The 15800-nt window shown below is 34.8% G+C and overlaps 2 protein-coding genes across 2 annotated transcripts; both read right to left on the reverse strand.

Moving 5' to 3' along the window:
• Positions 1-5161: 5161 nt before the first annotated feature.
• LOC141708841 (ABC transporter I family member 1) lies at positions 5162-7811 on the reverse strand. Its single transcript, XM_074512650.1, has 2 exons — positions 7709-7811; positions 5162-6381 (listed from the first exon to the last, which is right to left on the reverse strand). Exon 2 carries the CDS (start codon positions 6224-6226, stop codon positions 5543-5545), a length of 684 nt encoding a protein of 227 aa, XP_074368751.1. The 5' UTR covers positions 6227-6381; positions 7709-7811; the 3' UTR covers positions 5162-5542.
• Positions 7812-11498: 3687 nt separating this feature from the next.
• LOC141708842 (CBL-interacting serine/threonine-protein kinase 6-like) lies at positions 11499-13223 on the reverse strand. Its single transcript, XM_074512652.1, has one exon. The coding sequence runs from the start codon at positions 12984-12986 to the stop codon at positions 11691-11693; it is 1296 nt and encodes a 431-aa protein (XP_074368753.1). The 5' UTR covers positions 12987-13223; the 3' UTR covers positions 11499-11690.
• Between the last annotated feature and the right edge of the window lie 2577 nt (positions 13224-15800).

Below are 15800 nucleotides of genomic sequence, written 5' to 3' on the forward strand. Positions count from 1 at the left end.
CAACTAAAGTTCCCCCTTTGTAGTATATTAGTTTCTAAATTTTGAGGCTGCTACAGTCAGGTCATGGACAAGGGCAAGGGACACGCTAGTTCTGATATTCATGATTACAGGGAAGTTAATTGGTATAAATGGACCGAATCTCAAGCACGGGATGAGGCTCAACAAACAGAAATTAGGCAGGTCAAACAATTTGTGAGAAGAATGCGAGGTATACGGGCCGCACAAGGACATGCCGTACGTGATAATGAACAGTTCGTTGGCTATGGGGAAATGCACTTGAAGTTTATGAAATCATCGATCGAGTATGAAGAAAATATTAATAAGAATTTCAACTCTGGTCACATTTCAAAGGAGGAACATGAGTACGAGTTAAATGAAATGTCTCGACATTAATACTTCATGGAGGACGAGCTTGAGATGAGGAAAAAGGAGTACGTGGATGCATACGCAAAGCGTAGGGCTGAAAGGATACGTGAAGATTACAAGGAGTGGGATGAAAAATATGGGAAATATATCGTCAAACTTGGGGAATTTTCTCAAGGACACGATGATGCTGGTATGGCTACAACTATATGTCATAGAAATCAGGGGCCCCACGCATTGCCATCGCGTGATACTCGGTCGAGTACGTGCGCCTCGACCCATGGATATAGGGAGGGAGGTCATATGCATACATCCCCTCACACACAAGAGGATGAGGACGTTGATGATGAGTTTGATGAGTACGTAGTAAATCTGGCGGATGACTAAAAAAATTGAGAGATTCATTCATTTTCCAATTTTCAGCTGTAATGTATTTCTCTTATTATATGTTTACATAATCAATGTTCCCTTGCAATGTAATTTGTTCCCAAGATGAATGGAAAATGCACTCGTTATTGCAATTTTTTGTTTACTACTTTACAGAAACATTTGTACTAATTGTGATAATATTCCCAAAGTTGATGACTTTTTTAGAAGTGGTTGTAAATTTTTTTTTTGGAAAAAGTTTGTTCCACGTATTAGTATTTTTGAAAAAGCAAGTAGCACGTGAATCTTACAGGCATGTATTATTACTTGTTGGTAAATTTATGAGTTTTGACTACTCAGAAATGGAAGTATAAAATGATGATAAGGAAAATGACAAGAAAATGAGTTAAGTATCCCGTGAATACACAGTAGAAAGCACATGCAACAGTTTGACTGAAGTTTTCACTAGTTAGAGATGAAAGTTAAAGAAGTTACTTTTACGAATGCCAATCTGCAACTGCAAAGTTGGAAGGGTCCTCCACAGATAGGTAGCCACATGCAGACTGCAAGATAGTGAGTAGTCTTGTCAAATGCAGTAGAAGTTATAAAAGCTGTATGATGTGACAAATGAATGTTAACTGTTTCGAAATAGTATGAGACGTAATTAACACGTGAATGTTACAGGCATGTCTAGTTAATTTGTGTGGCCTTGCGTCCTTGTTTATTATGTAAATATGATGTTGTTCGGAAGTTAATGTTGTATACTAATAGAAGAGCAATGAGTTATACTCCTAGTGATATTATTTGAGCTACTGGTCGGAAATGGTTTTGTGATGACGATTTTAGATATTCAATGGATCCAAATTTACGTTACTCAAGAGGTTCAGTAATCACGATGCATAGGGAGTGGGAATGGCGTGTAGGGTGTTTGCAAATATGTGTAGCCCAATGTCAAGAACATGGAGTGCGAGTAACTAAACAACGCGCCATACACATGCAGCGAGACACCGCTCAACAACTGGAACTAGCTTTATTCCGTGCAAGAGAGGAAGAGAATCGAATGAGAATGCGTTTAAACCGGATGGATCTAGAAAGAAAATGTAGGGAGTTTGCTGAAGATGGTGACCATCACAACGCAAGAATGTATCATCATTTCGCTATGAGTCCCGACTATATTTTCGATTTCTACTTGTCCGATGATGAGTAATATTTCTGAATATTGTATTTTGATAGTATACTTTATTATTTTGAGCTTTTGAAATTATTATTTTATATTCCTGAATGATTTGACTACTCAGATAGTGTGTGAGTGTTTATGATAAATATAGTGTGAAGTACTGTACAAATGTAATGTGACGTAGTTGTTAGCATGCCCTATAAATGTCTTGGGCATTTCAATTGGAAAGCATAAAATGGATAAGGGTAAAAAAAGATCATCGTCAAGCACATCTAAGTCCATTTGGCGTCAGCTTAGTATCGCGGAATGTATCGGTCGCAGAAAGAAAATGAAAGAAGATGAGAGTGGCAGAAAGAAGAAGAAGTGCGTGAATCAAAATATTTTGGGCGAGATAAAAGCTGATAAAGAAAAGCTCCGAAAGGCTTACAATGATCGGTCCCTGCCGGAGGACGAACGCATCCGTCAGATCGATGAAGTGTATAAAAAATATGACAAAATGGAAATCAACCTGATTGAAAGAGAAGATAGTGAAATTGCATGGTATGTTGAAGGTCATCAGGCCTGGCGTGACGTTGGAGAAGATGCGGATGAAGAAGAGGGTGAAGTTGTGGAGAGTGCAGGAACTGATGAGGATCAATATGTTGTAAACCTTGCAGATTTTTACGTTCTTTCTGATGTTTGTTGTATAATTTTAGTAATAATTTGAACGCCTAATTGGAATGTTTGTTTTGAATGGGATAAACCTAATAGGAGTTCCACGATTTGAAGCTCGAATGGACAACACAATAACCAACTTTTGCATGTAATGTTCGAAATAGCAAGATAGAAAACTTAGATTATACAAATGACAATGATGGTACAACATTTGAAATGAAGCTAAGAAAATGCAATGAAGCTAAGAAACGAGCAAGTAGAAGTTCACGTTATTAAGTGTGGAGGCCCTGGACATTTCTTGCTACGCTTGGTGTGACCTTCTTGGTTGCATACACTACATTTCTTTCCTGATCGCGGACCATCAATCTCCGTTCGGATCCGCACCGATTGCCCCTTATCTCCACGTTTCTGCTTAAGTTTCTTCAATGATTCATCCGCTACTAACTTTTCATACCCCTGCCAAAGTGGGGGTAATTCGTAGTTCCAGTATTCGGTTGGTTGCAAGGGATAAATAATTGGCCGGTACAAGTTCTCCATTATTTGGTTTTTATGGCAATTTTCAATGAAATGATCCCAACTCAGTCCATGTCTTATACAACCAGCCATTGCGTGAGAGCACATCATGTGATGCGTCGCCCATTTTTCACACGTGCACGTACGGTCGTTGAGATTGACGACCTGGGTCTACCTCCCTTTACCCTTCCTTTAACAGTTGTGTATTGATGTGTAACTATTTTCAAGATACCATGTGCACGGTGAAAAGTAATAACCGTATGTCCAGTTGCCTTTCTTTGAATTTTTGCTAACATGGCGGCTGAATGCACACATAACTGTTGACCCTGTTGCACACCGTCATCTACTTTATTTCTATGTGTCTCAATAATCGTGACCGCCTTGTAAAAGAGGTACTCCATCATCGCTGTTACTGGAGCCCTTCTTATGTTTCCGTTGAAACCCTCAAGCATGTTGGTGGTCGTTTGACCATAGCGAACACCATTATCGTGGGAAAGTGTCCACCTCTCAACGGGTATTCTTGCAAGTTAGTCAAGGGCAGGGGGAAATTTCACCAATCCTTGCCATGTATGCATCATGCTTGGATACTTGTGCGGTTGTGCCAGCTTTCCACATCAATTTCTTTAGTTCACCGCCAGGGTGATGATGGCAGAAGTTGCTTCGGACATGCAGTAGACAGAACCTATAGATGCCTAATGGCTCAGCAAATCCGTTTTGAGGGTCTCTTACTGCAGAAAGAATACTGGCTGCTTGATCAGAGATGATGCACACGCTGGTCTTTTGGCGATAGACATGTCTCCGAATACGTTACAGAAACCAAGACCAGTTCTCGTACATCTCCTCATCAACCAAACCATAGCAAAGGGGAAAAATGGTGGTTGTTCGAATCTACACCCATGGCAACAAGCAGTTTACCCCTATATCTCCCCTTCAAGAAAGTACCGTCTATTGAAATCACAGGACGTGCATGTTGCCACCCGTCCATCATTGCCTTCAAACACCAAAAGATTCGCTTGCAAACGGATGTGCCCCGTTCCTGAGCATGAGGCACGGCATCAATCTCAGCAATGGTTCCAGGATTTGTCTTCTTGATGGCTGCAAGAAACATGGGAAGAGCTTGATATGTTGTAGCCCAACTTCCATAGACTTTCTCAATGGCTATTACAATGTTGTATAATCATGATACACTATTGCATAATCATGATACACTATTGCATAAACATAAAACATTATAAATAAAAATTTAAAATTAAAGTAAAATTTACGTACTACAAATAAGTTTACATCACTAGTCAATAGAAAAAAAATTAAACTAAAATAATTTTCTAGGATTTATTTATGAGATTTGCCAAACATGCCCCCAATTACAAATTGCACACTCGAGTACCTTGGTACCCTTTTCAATGCCAAAAAAATCATATATAAACTATATTTTTTAAAAAACAAAAAATACGTATTAAAAAAAGGTTTGCATGACTATCCAACAAATAAAAAACCATTTTTTTTTTCCGATTTAATATTAAAACCCAAAAGTAGGTCTTCAACATTGATTTCACCCTTAACACTAAATGCAATTCAGTCCGGAGAGGAAAGGAAAAAAAAAGTAATTTACCCCAGAACGCCACTTCTTCTGAGCCTCAGGGGTTGAACCCCGGAGGAAGTGGCGTTCTGTGCCATTTTTGGAACAATCTGAATAGCTGTGCTAAAAAAATGAACTTTGAGTTCAAATGCGCCAAAAATGTCCGGGAGCCCCTCTTAGGACTGCATGATAATTCGGTCTCTAATTCAATGATCGTTTTGATATTTGACTTTTTTCAAAATTTCAATTGTCCTTTTTATAATTAATTGAAGTGATGAGAGTTCCCAGAATATCTTCGAAACTCGTATCACCATCATCACAATCTGTAGAAGCTTTCTTCATGGAGCAATGATATATTTTTTCAAAATATTAGATTTTGTTATTTCTTCATCATCGATATCTTGATGTTATGATTTCTCACGTACTAAACTCTTGGTGTTGTTTTTTATCGATAAAAAAGAAGAAGCTCAAAGCGATTGCAAAAGAAAAAGAAAGAATATGATCAATGATTCAATATTGCCAGAGCAGAAATAACCTCTCTGTTCCTCGTATATTTCATGGTCCATTTAGTTTTGTCTTAATATCATCAATAAACTGGGGGCATACATATTACAGGAGCTTCCTAAGCTGAAAGTTCCAAGGATAGAAAACCACCCTGGGTCCTGAAGTATTTAGGATTTTAATCATTGGTGGACAGAATTTACAGCATTGCTCGTCCAATCAATGTACTACAAGGAGATTCGTAGATATGGAGTTTCTCCTCTTCAGTAAAGTAACATAACACTTCCATATCCACATAAATTGCAATGCATGGACTTTCACAACTTTTCATATGTATGCCTAATCTTTCCCGTTCAAAGAACGAATAAACTAGATGATAGAATTAAGCTTCAATCACCTCGATCAAGCATATCTACCAAAGTCATTCTTCTTGGGAAACGGGGTGGCAATCTCAAGATCATGGCATCCTCAATCTCGATAGGCAAGTGTGTAGCAACAATAACAATCCCACCTTTCTTTCTGTGCTCCGCAATAATGTGCTCCAACAACTTTACTCCATCATCATCCAGTGCGACAGATGGCTCATCAAGCAACCAAATTGGCCTATCTATCGCAAGCAACCTTGCAAGCTGAAGCCTTTTCCTTTGCCCCATTGAAAGCAATCTTGCTTTGTCATTTGCCAGTCTTCCAAGCCCCATAAGTTCCAAAGCAGGTAGTGCCCTCCCTATCTTGCCTTCAAGAACTTCGAACCATTGCACATTGTCAAGTACAGTGAACTTGTCCTTAACAGCATCTTTTAGGGATAGCCAGTTGAGCTGAAGCTTGTACTGGTGAAAAATTCCAGAATCAGTTATATCATGACCATTCCAGAGGATCTCCCCAGCTGATGGTTTGGAAAAGCCAGCTAGCATACGCAAAAATGTGCTTTTTCCTGAACCATTAGTTCCAGTAAGCACGAGTGCACCACCATCGTGAACTGACACATTTACATGACGAAGGATTTGTTGGGCATTTCTCATGCAAGATACATTTCTCAAGAGCATGCGAGGGAGTGGGGGTTTCCGGAGAGACATTGACAGAGGTGGGTGTTAAAACAATGCTAGGGAGAGTACAATCTGTTAAGTGGGGTTCCAAATTCACTCACAATGTGGCTACTAGAATAAGAATCTAGTTTTTTTTAATTAGATGAAGCCAGATCCTAGGGGCAGCAGCAAACCGGAGATATTACCTGTCATGAATTTGCAAAGACACATAAAAACTGAAATTATCAATCAATACATGATGAAATGTCCATAAACACATAGGGATATTGCATATAGGCCCAATATATACAGATGCGCACACGTGCACACACAAACATATAAATAATCTGGTGGGACATTTCAATAACTACTCTAAATCAATATATACTTCAGTATGAATGGGCTATATTTGGACTAAATACCAAATCTCCACCACAAAGTCCAATTTCCCAACATCAATACAAGTTAAATTTCTATCTATGGCGCAGGAGAAAAAGAAACCAATAACTCAATTTATTATAGAATTTCAAGCAAAATCCGGGTCATAATACCACCAATATAATCAGAAGAGAAGACGTCTACTGGGACTAGTACTGATATCATAAACTGTGGAGCCACATAACTATGCAAGCAGTGGTGAACCTAAAAAGAATTTCATTTTCCTATCATTTATCCGCATTGCATAAAAAAATGCAGAACAGATAGCCTCCTTTCTACACTTTGCGGAACAAACATTAAATTAGGTTTCACGGATTAAAATGATACTAATAAAGCAACTGTATCATAATCAAACTGTTAATGAATTCTGAAAATACAGTCATTTTATATGTTTCACAGCAACTTAGCACTTGACGAGACATGGATGTAGCATGCACAATGTCAGTACGATGACATATTATATATGCTAAGCATGAGATTAACATGGTTTAGCATTCTACAGCCTTCATACATTCTTGCTCAATATGCTTCCAATCCAAATACCAAATAAACACCTTGATAAATTTTTCATAACCTTTACTTTCACACGGTATAGTTTAAAGAAAACGAACTACAAAATGAGATCTACATCACTACATGTAGCAATACCAAATTATAGGTACAACCTCTAATCCTAACCCTTGTAAACAGCTATTTCTTCAAATAAATTTGTACCGTCTCCCTAAGCAGTTAACCAATAAGCAATAATTTATTGACCTGTTGTCCAATTTCAGTTGCAATTGACAATGTTTATCGAAACAGAGCTTCCTCGTAAATCGTATAATTCAGTCGTATTTTTCTTAAATTAAGCGAGTAAAATCCCGCAACATTTTGCAGGAAAGTAGAATTAAGTGTATTCCCTCTCCTACAGAGAGTGTTTTACAACAAATTCAAATAGCATTTCGTACGAGTAAAACAGAATAAACTAATTCAACAATTCTCCAACAACATATATGAAATAAAAGCTAGAGAAGTAAAATCAGAACAATAATAAACTTAAATCTCAATTTAACGAGGCTTTAAGTAAAATATGGATATGAATAAGAAAGATCTTACCCTTGATCTTGAAGCGTTACAGAAGACATGAGCTCAAATCTCAATTCATTTCGGCAATGTGAGTTCTTAACTTTGTGTGGGCTTAGTTTGGGCCGGGTTTCAAAATAGTTCTTTTCCCAAATTTTTGTAGTTTAGTATTTGGGTTTTTGAGGTCGGGCTTGATACTCCAGGTCCAGGGCCCTGGCCATGTATTTTTTTTATAATTGCAATATTTGATTGCGAGAAAAGTTATGTAGGATCTCGAAAACCAGGTATGTTCTGGAAATTACATATGTTCTGCAATTTAAATATTATGAAATATATTATTTTGTAAAGTATATTTTACGAATATTATTAATCTATTAAAATTGTTGAAGATCATGTACGTTTAATAAGTATAATGTGTATATTCTGCAATTTGAACAAATATTCTGCAAATTAAACATGTTTCATAAAATAAAATATTTTGTAATATTTTACATGCAATATATGTATAATATTCAAAATTTTGAATAAACGATCTTTGTAGAACTTAATTCGCAAAATAATATATTTTGCAATATTTTTATAAAAGATTTTAGTTGTAAAATACAAGTGGTCTCCGTGTTTTTAAAAAAATGGGTATACATAAAACTTTACTCTGCAATTGGTGGCTAAAATTTTCTAAAACTTCTATTTTTTTCTTAGTAAAATCCGATTAATCGCTATGAATTATTTTGAATGATATATTTTATTCATAAATAAAATAATATAATCAAATATGAAAAGCTTTTACCAGACAAAAAATATTAAAACTTATCTCATTTGTTCGGGTTGATTTCGATTTACCGATAAATCTCTAATCGATTCGTAACCACGAATACAAAGCCGGTTATTTCCTTGCTGTTATCATGCTGTGGAACAGGACAGGGAAGTGAAAACAATCAAAACATCATTTTTAACTTGATTATATGTAAGGGTTTGTCTAGTATGTACACATGACACATGCTAAATACTAAAATTTATAAAATTTGGAGTATTTTGATTGATAGAGTTGTTGTAAATACAGGAGTTCATCATTATTAAAAAGTGTTGTTCAATCAAAACAAGTCAAAATTATAGAAATTTTTGCTTATTGTATATCCACGTACACGACACATAAAAACCGTATATGTAAACATCTCAATCTTTAGTTATCCCAGGAGAGACAATAGTAAAGGTTTTGAATCTTTTCCATTTTCACTTGTACATCTGTCCCTCTCCAATAATTAGGTGCAAGTATATTTCAACTGTCCTAACGTCTTGTGGGCCTTGACCCATGCAATCAAACTGATTGTGGGCCCGGATAAGAATCTTTTTATCATGTATGTTTCATTCAGTCTGTCTGTGGGCCAAAGATCCACAACTTGACCCAATACATTTGAGACATCATATACATAGCATTATGTATAGTATGATCAGGAGGATTTAGAAATAGTCGGTCTCAGTTAGTGTTCGTAACCTCGTATAATCAAGTTAATTAATCAGTATTCTTCTGACATTCTTGTACGAAGTGATCCTTACTCAACGTCACAGTTATGACAATAAACTTTACAGCTGTATTACATGTTCAAATAACCATTACATATTTTCCCATTAGCGTGTTTTCGGAGTAAAAGAATAGTTTGAAAGAGTTGCTTTTAACAATATTTAATAGATAATGAGTAGACACCCTAACTATTATCTCTGCAATGATGACATCGAAAGCCGAACATACTATACATAATGTTATATTTCAACATGAATCTCATTTTTGCGGTTAGTAATTAGAGCTGGCAATTCGTGTTGTTCATATATTTTCATTCTTTCATTTCGTGTATTTTCGTATTTCGTGTAGTTAAGGACAAATACATATCTGATTCGTTTAACATTCGTGTACTTAGGGATAAACACATATCCGTAACTTATCATTTCGTGTTCGTTTCGTGTACATTTCGTGTGTAAAAATAAATTAATTAATAAATATATAAAAATATTATATAGTTGGATATAATTTTACATATATATATTTGTATATATATTAAATATATTTATATATACATATAACAGTATATTTTTGGATATATTTTTATAAATATATATGAATTTTTGTATATATACATATAATATTAAAGTAATATGTATATTTATATAAATGAATATATAAATATTAAAATTTTTTATAAATAAATTTATTATTTCGTGTACTTTCGTGTCGTGTCGTGTATCCAAGGGTAAACACATATCCGTACCCGTTTAGATTTTGTGTTTTTTCGTGTCGTGTACTTTCGTGTTTGTGTACCAAAAAGCTGAACACATCATTTATATCGTGTCGTTTTAGTGTTGTTTACCGTGTCGTATACTTGAGAGCTCTATTAGTAGTTGATGAGGAGTAAATGAATGTTACATCCTTATTAGTTTGTTGGCAAGTCATTGTATATCATAGTTTTGATATTAACTTGTTTTATCTTCATTTATCTTCCTCATTGACAATGACTAAATGACACTATCAATCGATCACAAACCAGACTCCAGAGCAACTTCATTCTGATCACATTAGTTCGAGTTTGCATTCACTATCAACAGCTACGAACAACGTTCAAGGGGCGAGACACGTAGAAGCGTAGACATACCTAGTTCATGTGTAGTTATTATGAAATTCGTAGTAGAGTATCTGACTGCACAATAATTGAGTCATGCATTTGTTTTTCGGGTTTTCTAATGTGTGCCAAGGACACACAATAATGACTAACTCCCATCATTAACCTCTCATTTGTCGATGCAGACATATTAAATGAACGATGTGAGAAACTGATTGCTTTCGGCATAAATTAAGAAGAACTAATTGAAAGAGTTTCTCTAATACGATCTGCAGATAATGAGTAGACACGTAATTATTGTCTGTACAATGATGACATCGAAAGCCAAACAAACTCTACATAATGTCACATTTCAACATGAATCTCATTTCTGCAGTTGAGGATTAGTAAATGAATGTTACATCCTTATATATTGATGTTCACTTAAACGATGCCAGAGCGAGCAAGTCATTCTATTTCTATCGACATCTATCTCAAACAAAAACACTAAACAGTGACCGAAGGACACTATCCCAGCAACTGCAGTCTGATCACATCTGTTCTACTTTGCATTCAGTCTCAAGTCTCAACAGCTTAAGGGGGGGACACATAAAAGTCTAGACCTACGGAGTCCATGTGTAGATGTTATGAAATTTGTAGTATCCGGGTGCACAATAATTGAGCCCTCCTTAACCGTCAATCTCTCGTTTCTTGTTGCAGACATAAATAGGATATTGTGAGAAATAGATGCGTAAACTTTCAAAGACTCACTTAGTAGTATTTTGTAGGTGCATTATGAATGATATGGTCCCTCCCTAGACAATCAAGTACAAATAATCGTGATTAAAGTAAGACATCTCCTGAATTTTGAATATTTGTTGGGAAACCATTAAGTTACATTATCATACCTGATTAAGACCTTGGATTACTTGATTTCATCATCAATCAAACTTTTCAAACTTATGAATAACTGGTTGTCAATCACTATATGGCATTATCCCCATAAGATATGATTCTCAAAATCTCCCCAATTATATTCCATTAACATGCTTCTAGTCTAGTAATATATGGTTATTTTGGCAATTGATTAAAAATGACGTGTCAATGACAAAGTGGGTGTGTGAATATGTTCAACTAGTAAAAACTAGTAAAAAACGTAAAAAGCATAATCGCGTATCTCTCGCTCATTCCTAGATTTATCGACTAAATGGATACAACTACAACTTATAGTGTAGTAAAAAGCTATATTCCAGAAAAACATCTATATTTTAGAATTTTAAGAAGTAGCAGATGCATTAGAAATGATTAGGTTCAGGAAGAGTACAAGTACATGATGTTCAACTCTAGGTTACAAGATAAAAAACATACTCATACATCTAATCATAATATCATAACAAGCTCGAAAACAAACTAGATTCAATGTCCATTTAATCAGACCTGGAATCGTTGTCCTTGGATGTCCAGATAATGTCTTTAAGAGCTGGCCGGAGTTCCTTACTGCAGAACTGATTGTACTCCAACGTATCGCCACCACACTTCTTAACCTCCACAACCATCAAAGAAGGTGTCAATTCAAACATCTCCGCGGCTATTCCTAATTTTCCTTTCCTTCCATTCTCAATTCCTTGCAATCTCACACTCGAATCACTCTTCTTGACACTGAATTTTGCGGAATTTGCCACCTCCTCCAGCTTCGATATCAAATTGCTAGGCGTCTTTGTTGTTGCAAATCTCATTTCTTCCCTCTCATCATTCTTTTTATAATTTTCAAACAAAGGCGACAAATCAAAGCCTTGGGATAACGAAATAATGTGAAAAGCATTCAATGTTTCGATTTGTTTCCCTTCACATCCTTTATCCTCTTCGATCTCAATACTTCTAGGCACCGCCTTTTTCATCCACGAAGTCTGCATAATTTTGGAGATAGTAATCCGACTACTTGGATTCGGATCCAGCATTTTCACAATTAGCCTTCTCGCATCCGATGAAAACCAAGGCGGACACCTGAAATCACCACGATGAATTTTCCGATACAACAAAACAATATTCTCCTCATGAAACGGCAAAAATCCAGCTAAAAGCACATACAATATAACACCACAAGACCAAATATCAGCTTTCGCACCATCATATCCTTTTCTCTCAATTACCTCCGGTGCAACGTAATTCGGAGTACCACAACTGGTATGCAAAAGCCCGTCCTGCCTCAAATGTTCCGATAAGGCACTTAATCCAAAATCCGTAACTTTCAAATTACCTTCTTCATCTAACAGCAAATTCTCAGGTTTCAAATCACGATGATAAACACCGCGACTATGACAAAAGTCAATAGCCGATATCAACTGATAAAAATAATGTCGCGCCTCGTCTTCATTAATCCTCCCTTTCTCAACTTTCTTAAACAATTCCCCGCCCCGAACCAGCTCCATCGCGAAATAAATCTTCGATTTACTAGCTAAAACCTCATCGAGATTAACAATATTACCATGGCGCACCATTTTCATAACCGAAATTTCACGTTTAACTTGTTCCGTCATTCCAATTTTAATCACTTTCTCTTTACTCACGATCTTCATCGCAACATTTTTACCGGACTGTAAATTACGTGCGTGATACACTTTCGCAAATGTACCATGCCCTAATTGGCGACCTAGCTCATACTTACCGTGCAACACACGGTTATGGTTATGGTTATGATTACGGTTACGATCCTCATTCGACATTTTTCACAAACAAAAAATAATAATTGAAACAACAATCGAAGATAAGACGATAAAAAGATACCGAAATAGAGGACAAATTCACCCGTCTTCGACGTGTTTTCGATGACAATTTCTGCCGCCGACAGAGTTTGAGACGGTGAGTTTAATCAAACACGAAGCTCCGGCCATTTTTCTGCATTGAGAAATGAAATTCTAGGGTTTTAGATTTGTGATAGCTGCGGCGTGGTTTGTAAATTTGAGAGTGGAGTGTTTTTGTACATGGATGCCTTGCGTTTGGGATTATATAGGAGGGAATGAGAGGTAAATTACAATTTAGCCCTTTTGATTGGTTCACTACGATGATAAAAAAAATGATCCAAAAATATACATTCATCTTTGGAGAAAAATTGAACTAAATATTAGGACGGAGCAAAAATCGAACTGAAAGATTTACATTATTACTCTTATATCTCACACGGTATTTTTTTTGGTATATTTTTAATTTTTAATTTCTTGATGCGATTCGACTTTTAGGGAAAATAACATTTTTAATTGAAATGATTTGCGATTCAATTCCGATTTACTCTTTTTTCCATTTATGTTGCACATTTATAACGTATTTAATATATTTGCTAATAAATTTTCAAATGAAATTAATGCACATGAATTTTATGTATTTTCTTTTATTGTGAATTATGGATGGATGGAATGGTAACGCGGTTCTGTGTATATGAATGTGGATTATTGTACACCTCATCCGAGTCGGCGTGATTCCCTGAAAAATCATATATTTAATTTTACAAAAAAATTATATTTTTTATTTTGTAATACATTTTCCCATACAAACTAATTTAAGAAATTATATTCTATACATCTATACTAAACTACAATATTCGGAATATGGTATAATTTGATATACCGCTTATTTTGGTAGGTTTTGATTATCATTTCAATCACGATCATCAGATATTCTTTATCAAATGATTATGATCGTTAAATTTAAATATTAAAGTAATACACAATTCCTAGATTGGAATCTAGCCAACGACAAATATTTTTATTATTATTTATCGGAATGGGGTATCATTTAAAATATCTCTTATTTTGATTGGTATGGTTGTCCTTTCAATCACGTTTGTTAGATTTGCTTATCAAATGATTATGACGTTAAATTCAAATACCAAAAAGATGAAGAACTCCCAAGTTCGAATTCCAAAATCAAAAGAGAGATTAGGTTGAAAAAATAAAGGATAGACATTTCTCATTTATATTTATAAGATAACAAATAAGGTCACAACTCTCAAGTCTCACCAATAACAAACTTTTATATTATTATTTATAAAAAGACGAATAATGTTAAATGTTCAAATTTTATTAATTATATATTATTTTATAAAAAATGTAAACATTCAAACTAAAACTCTTGTAATAAGTTTGAATATTTTATCAGTTGTATTAAAAAAATTAAATCATAAATAATATAAATAAAAAAAGTAAAAAATATTCAAATAATTTTTATCATAAGTGATAATTGGCTGCGGGATACTTTAGAATAGTATTCGCTTCACGCCCCAGAAATTCTATCATAAGTGAGAGTTGGTTGTGTTACACTTGAGGACAATATTCTCATCACCACATAACGTATCTCATAAATCCCGTCATTTGATTATTTTTCGATTACAAGAAGATATAACTGTTAATATCTACTAGCTTACGGCCCGTGCGATGCACGGGTCTTGATTAATATCTATATATTTTAATTTTATTTCATATAATTTTATTAAAATTTTATATAAATAATTAAATACTAAATAATGATTATATAATTATAATTTCAAGTCAGGTTCAAATAGTATAAATATTATATGATTGATGAGATCTTATTCATAAATAATAATGTAAATGTTTGTTGTTGGTGAGTGAGATTCGAATCCGAAAACTTATATGTATTTTTATAAATAATATACATGTTTGTTGTTAACGGGATTCGAACCTGAGAACTTATATGTATTTTTATAAATAATAATATAAATGTTTATTGTTGACGGGATTCGAACCTGAGAATTTGTGCAGTGTATTTTTTTAGTATGTGTATATAACGACTCTGATTATTTAATGATTATTTGATGTAGAAGATTCGACGATCGTGATGTAAAGGGATGACCCAGTCAAAGCCCGACCCGGTCTCCGGACCTCGACGAACCCTATATTTTTAGGCAAAGCCCGACCCGGTTAAAAACCCGGGCTTCGGCCCGACCCGGTTAAAAGCCCAAAAAAGCCGATTATAATCTGATTATTCTAATATATTTTCTTATATATATTTATAAATTCACATTTACTATAAATATAAATAATACTTTAAACACATATATGATTAATAATATTATTTATATATTTCGTTGCATAAGTAATGAAAGAAGATATAATAAGTACACTATATATATTTGGATATCATTGTTATCATAACAATGATAGAACGTATTATTCTATAAACATATTTATTTTTTGCTGAACTTAAATATTTTCAACGAAGTAATATTTTCATAAAATATTCCATGTAAACTAATACATTTTACGATGATTTAGTTGCTAACATATGTATTCTTCTGAATCTCTAATAATACTCGATCCGATTTAATTTAGAAAAAAGCCCGGCCCGATCCAATTCAGCCCGAAAAAAGATCGATTAGGCCCGTCTCGAGGGCCCAAACGGGCACTGACATTTTCAAAAAGTCTGGCCCGACCCAATCAAAGTCAAATCCCAAAAAATCCGGCCCGGTCAAAGATCGGCCTTTTTATAACTGTACACACAAAAACCATTAACAGAACTGGTTA

Source organism: Apium graveolens, chromosome 2 (genome assembly GCF_009905375.1).
Source record: "Apium graveolens cultivar Ventura chromosome 2, ASM990537v1, whole genome shotgun sequence".
Lineage (NCBI taxonomy): Eukaryota > Viridiplantae > Streptophyta > Magnoliopsida > Apiales > Apiaceae > Apium > Apium graveolens.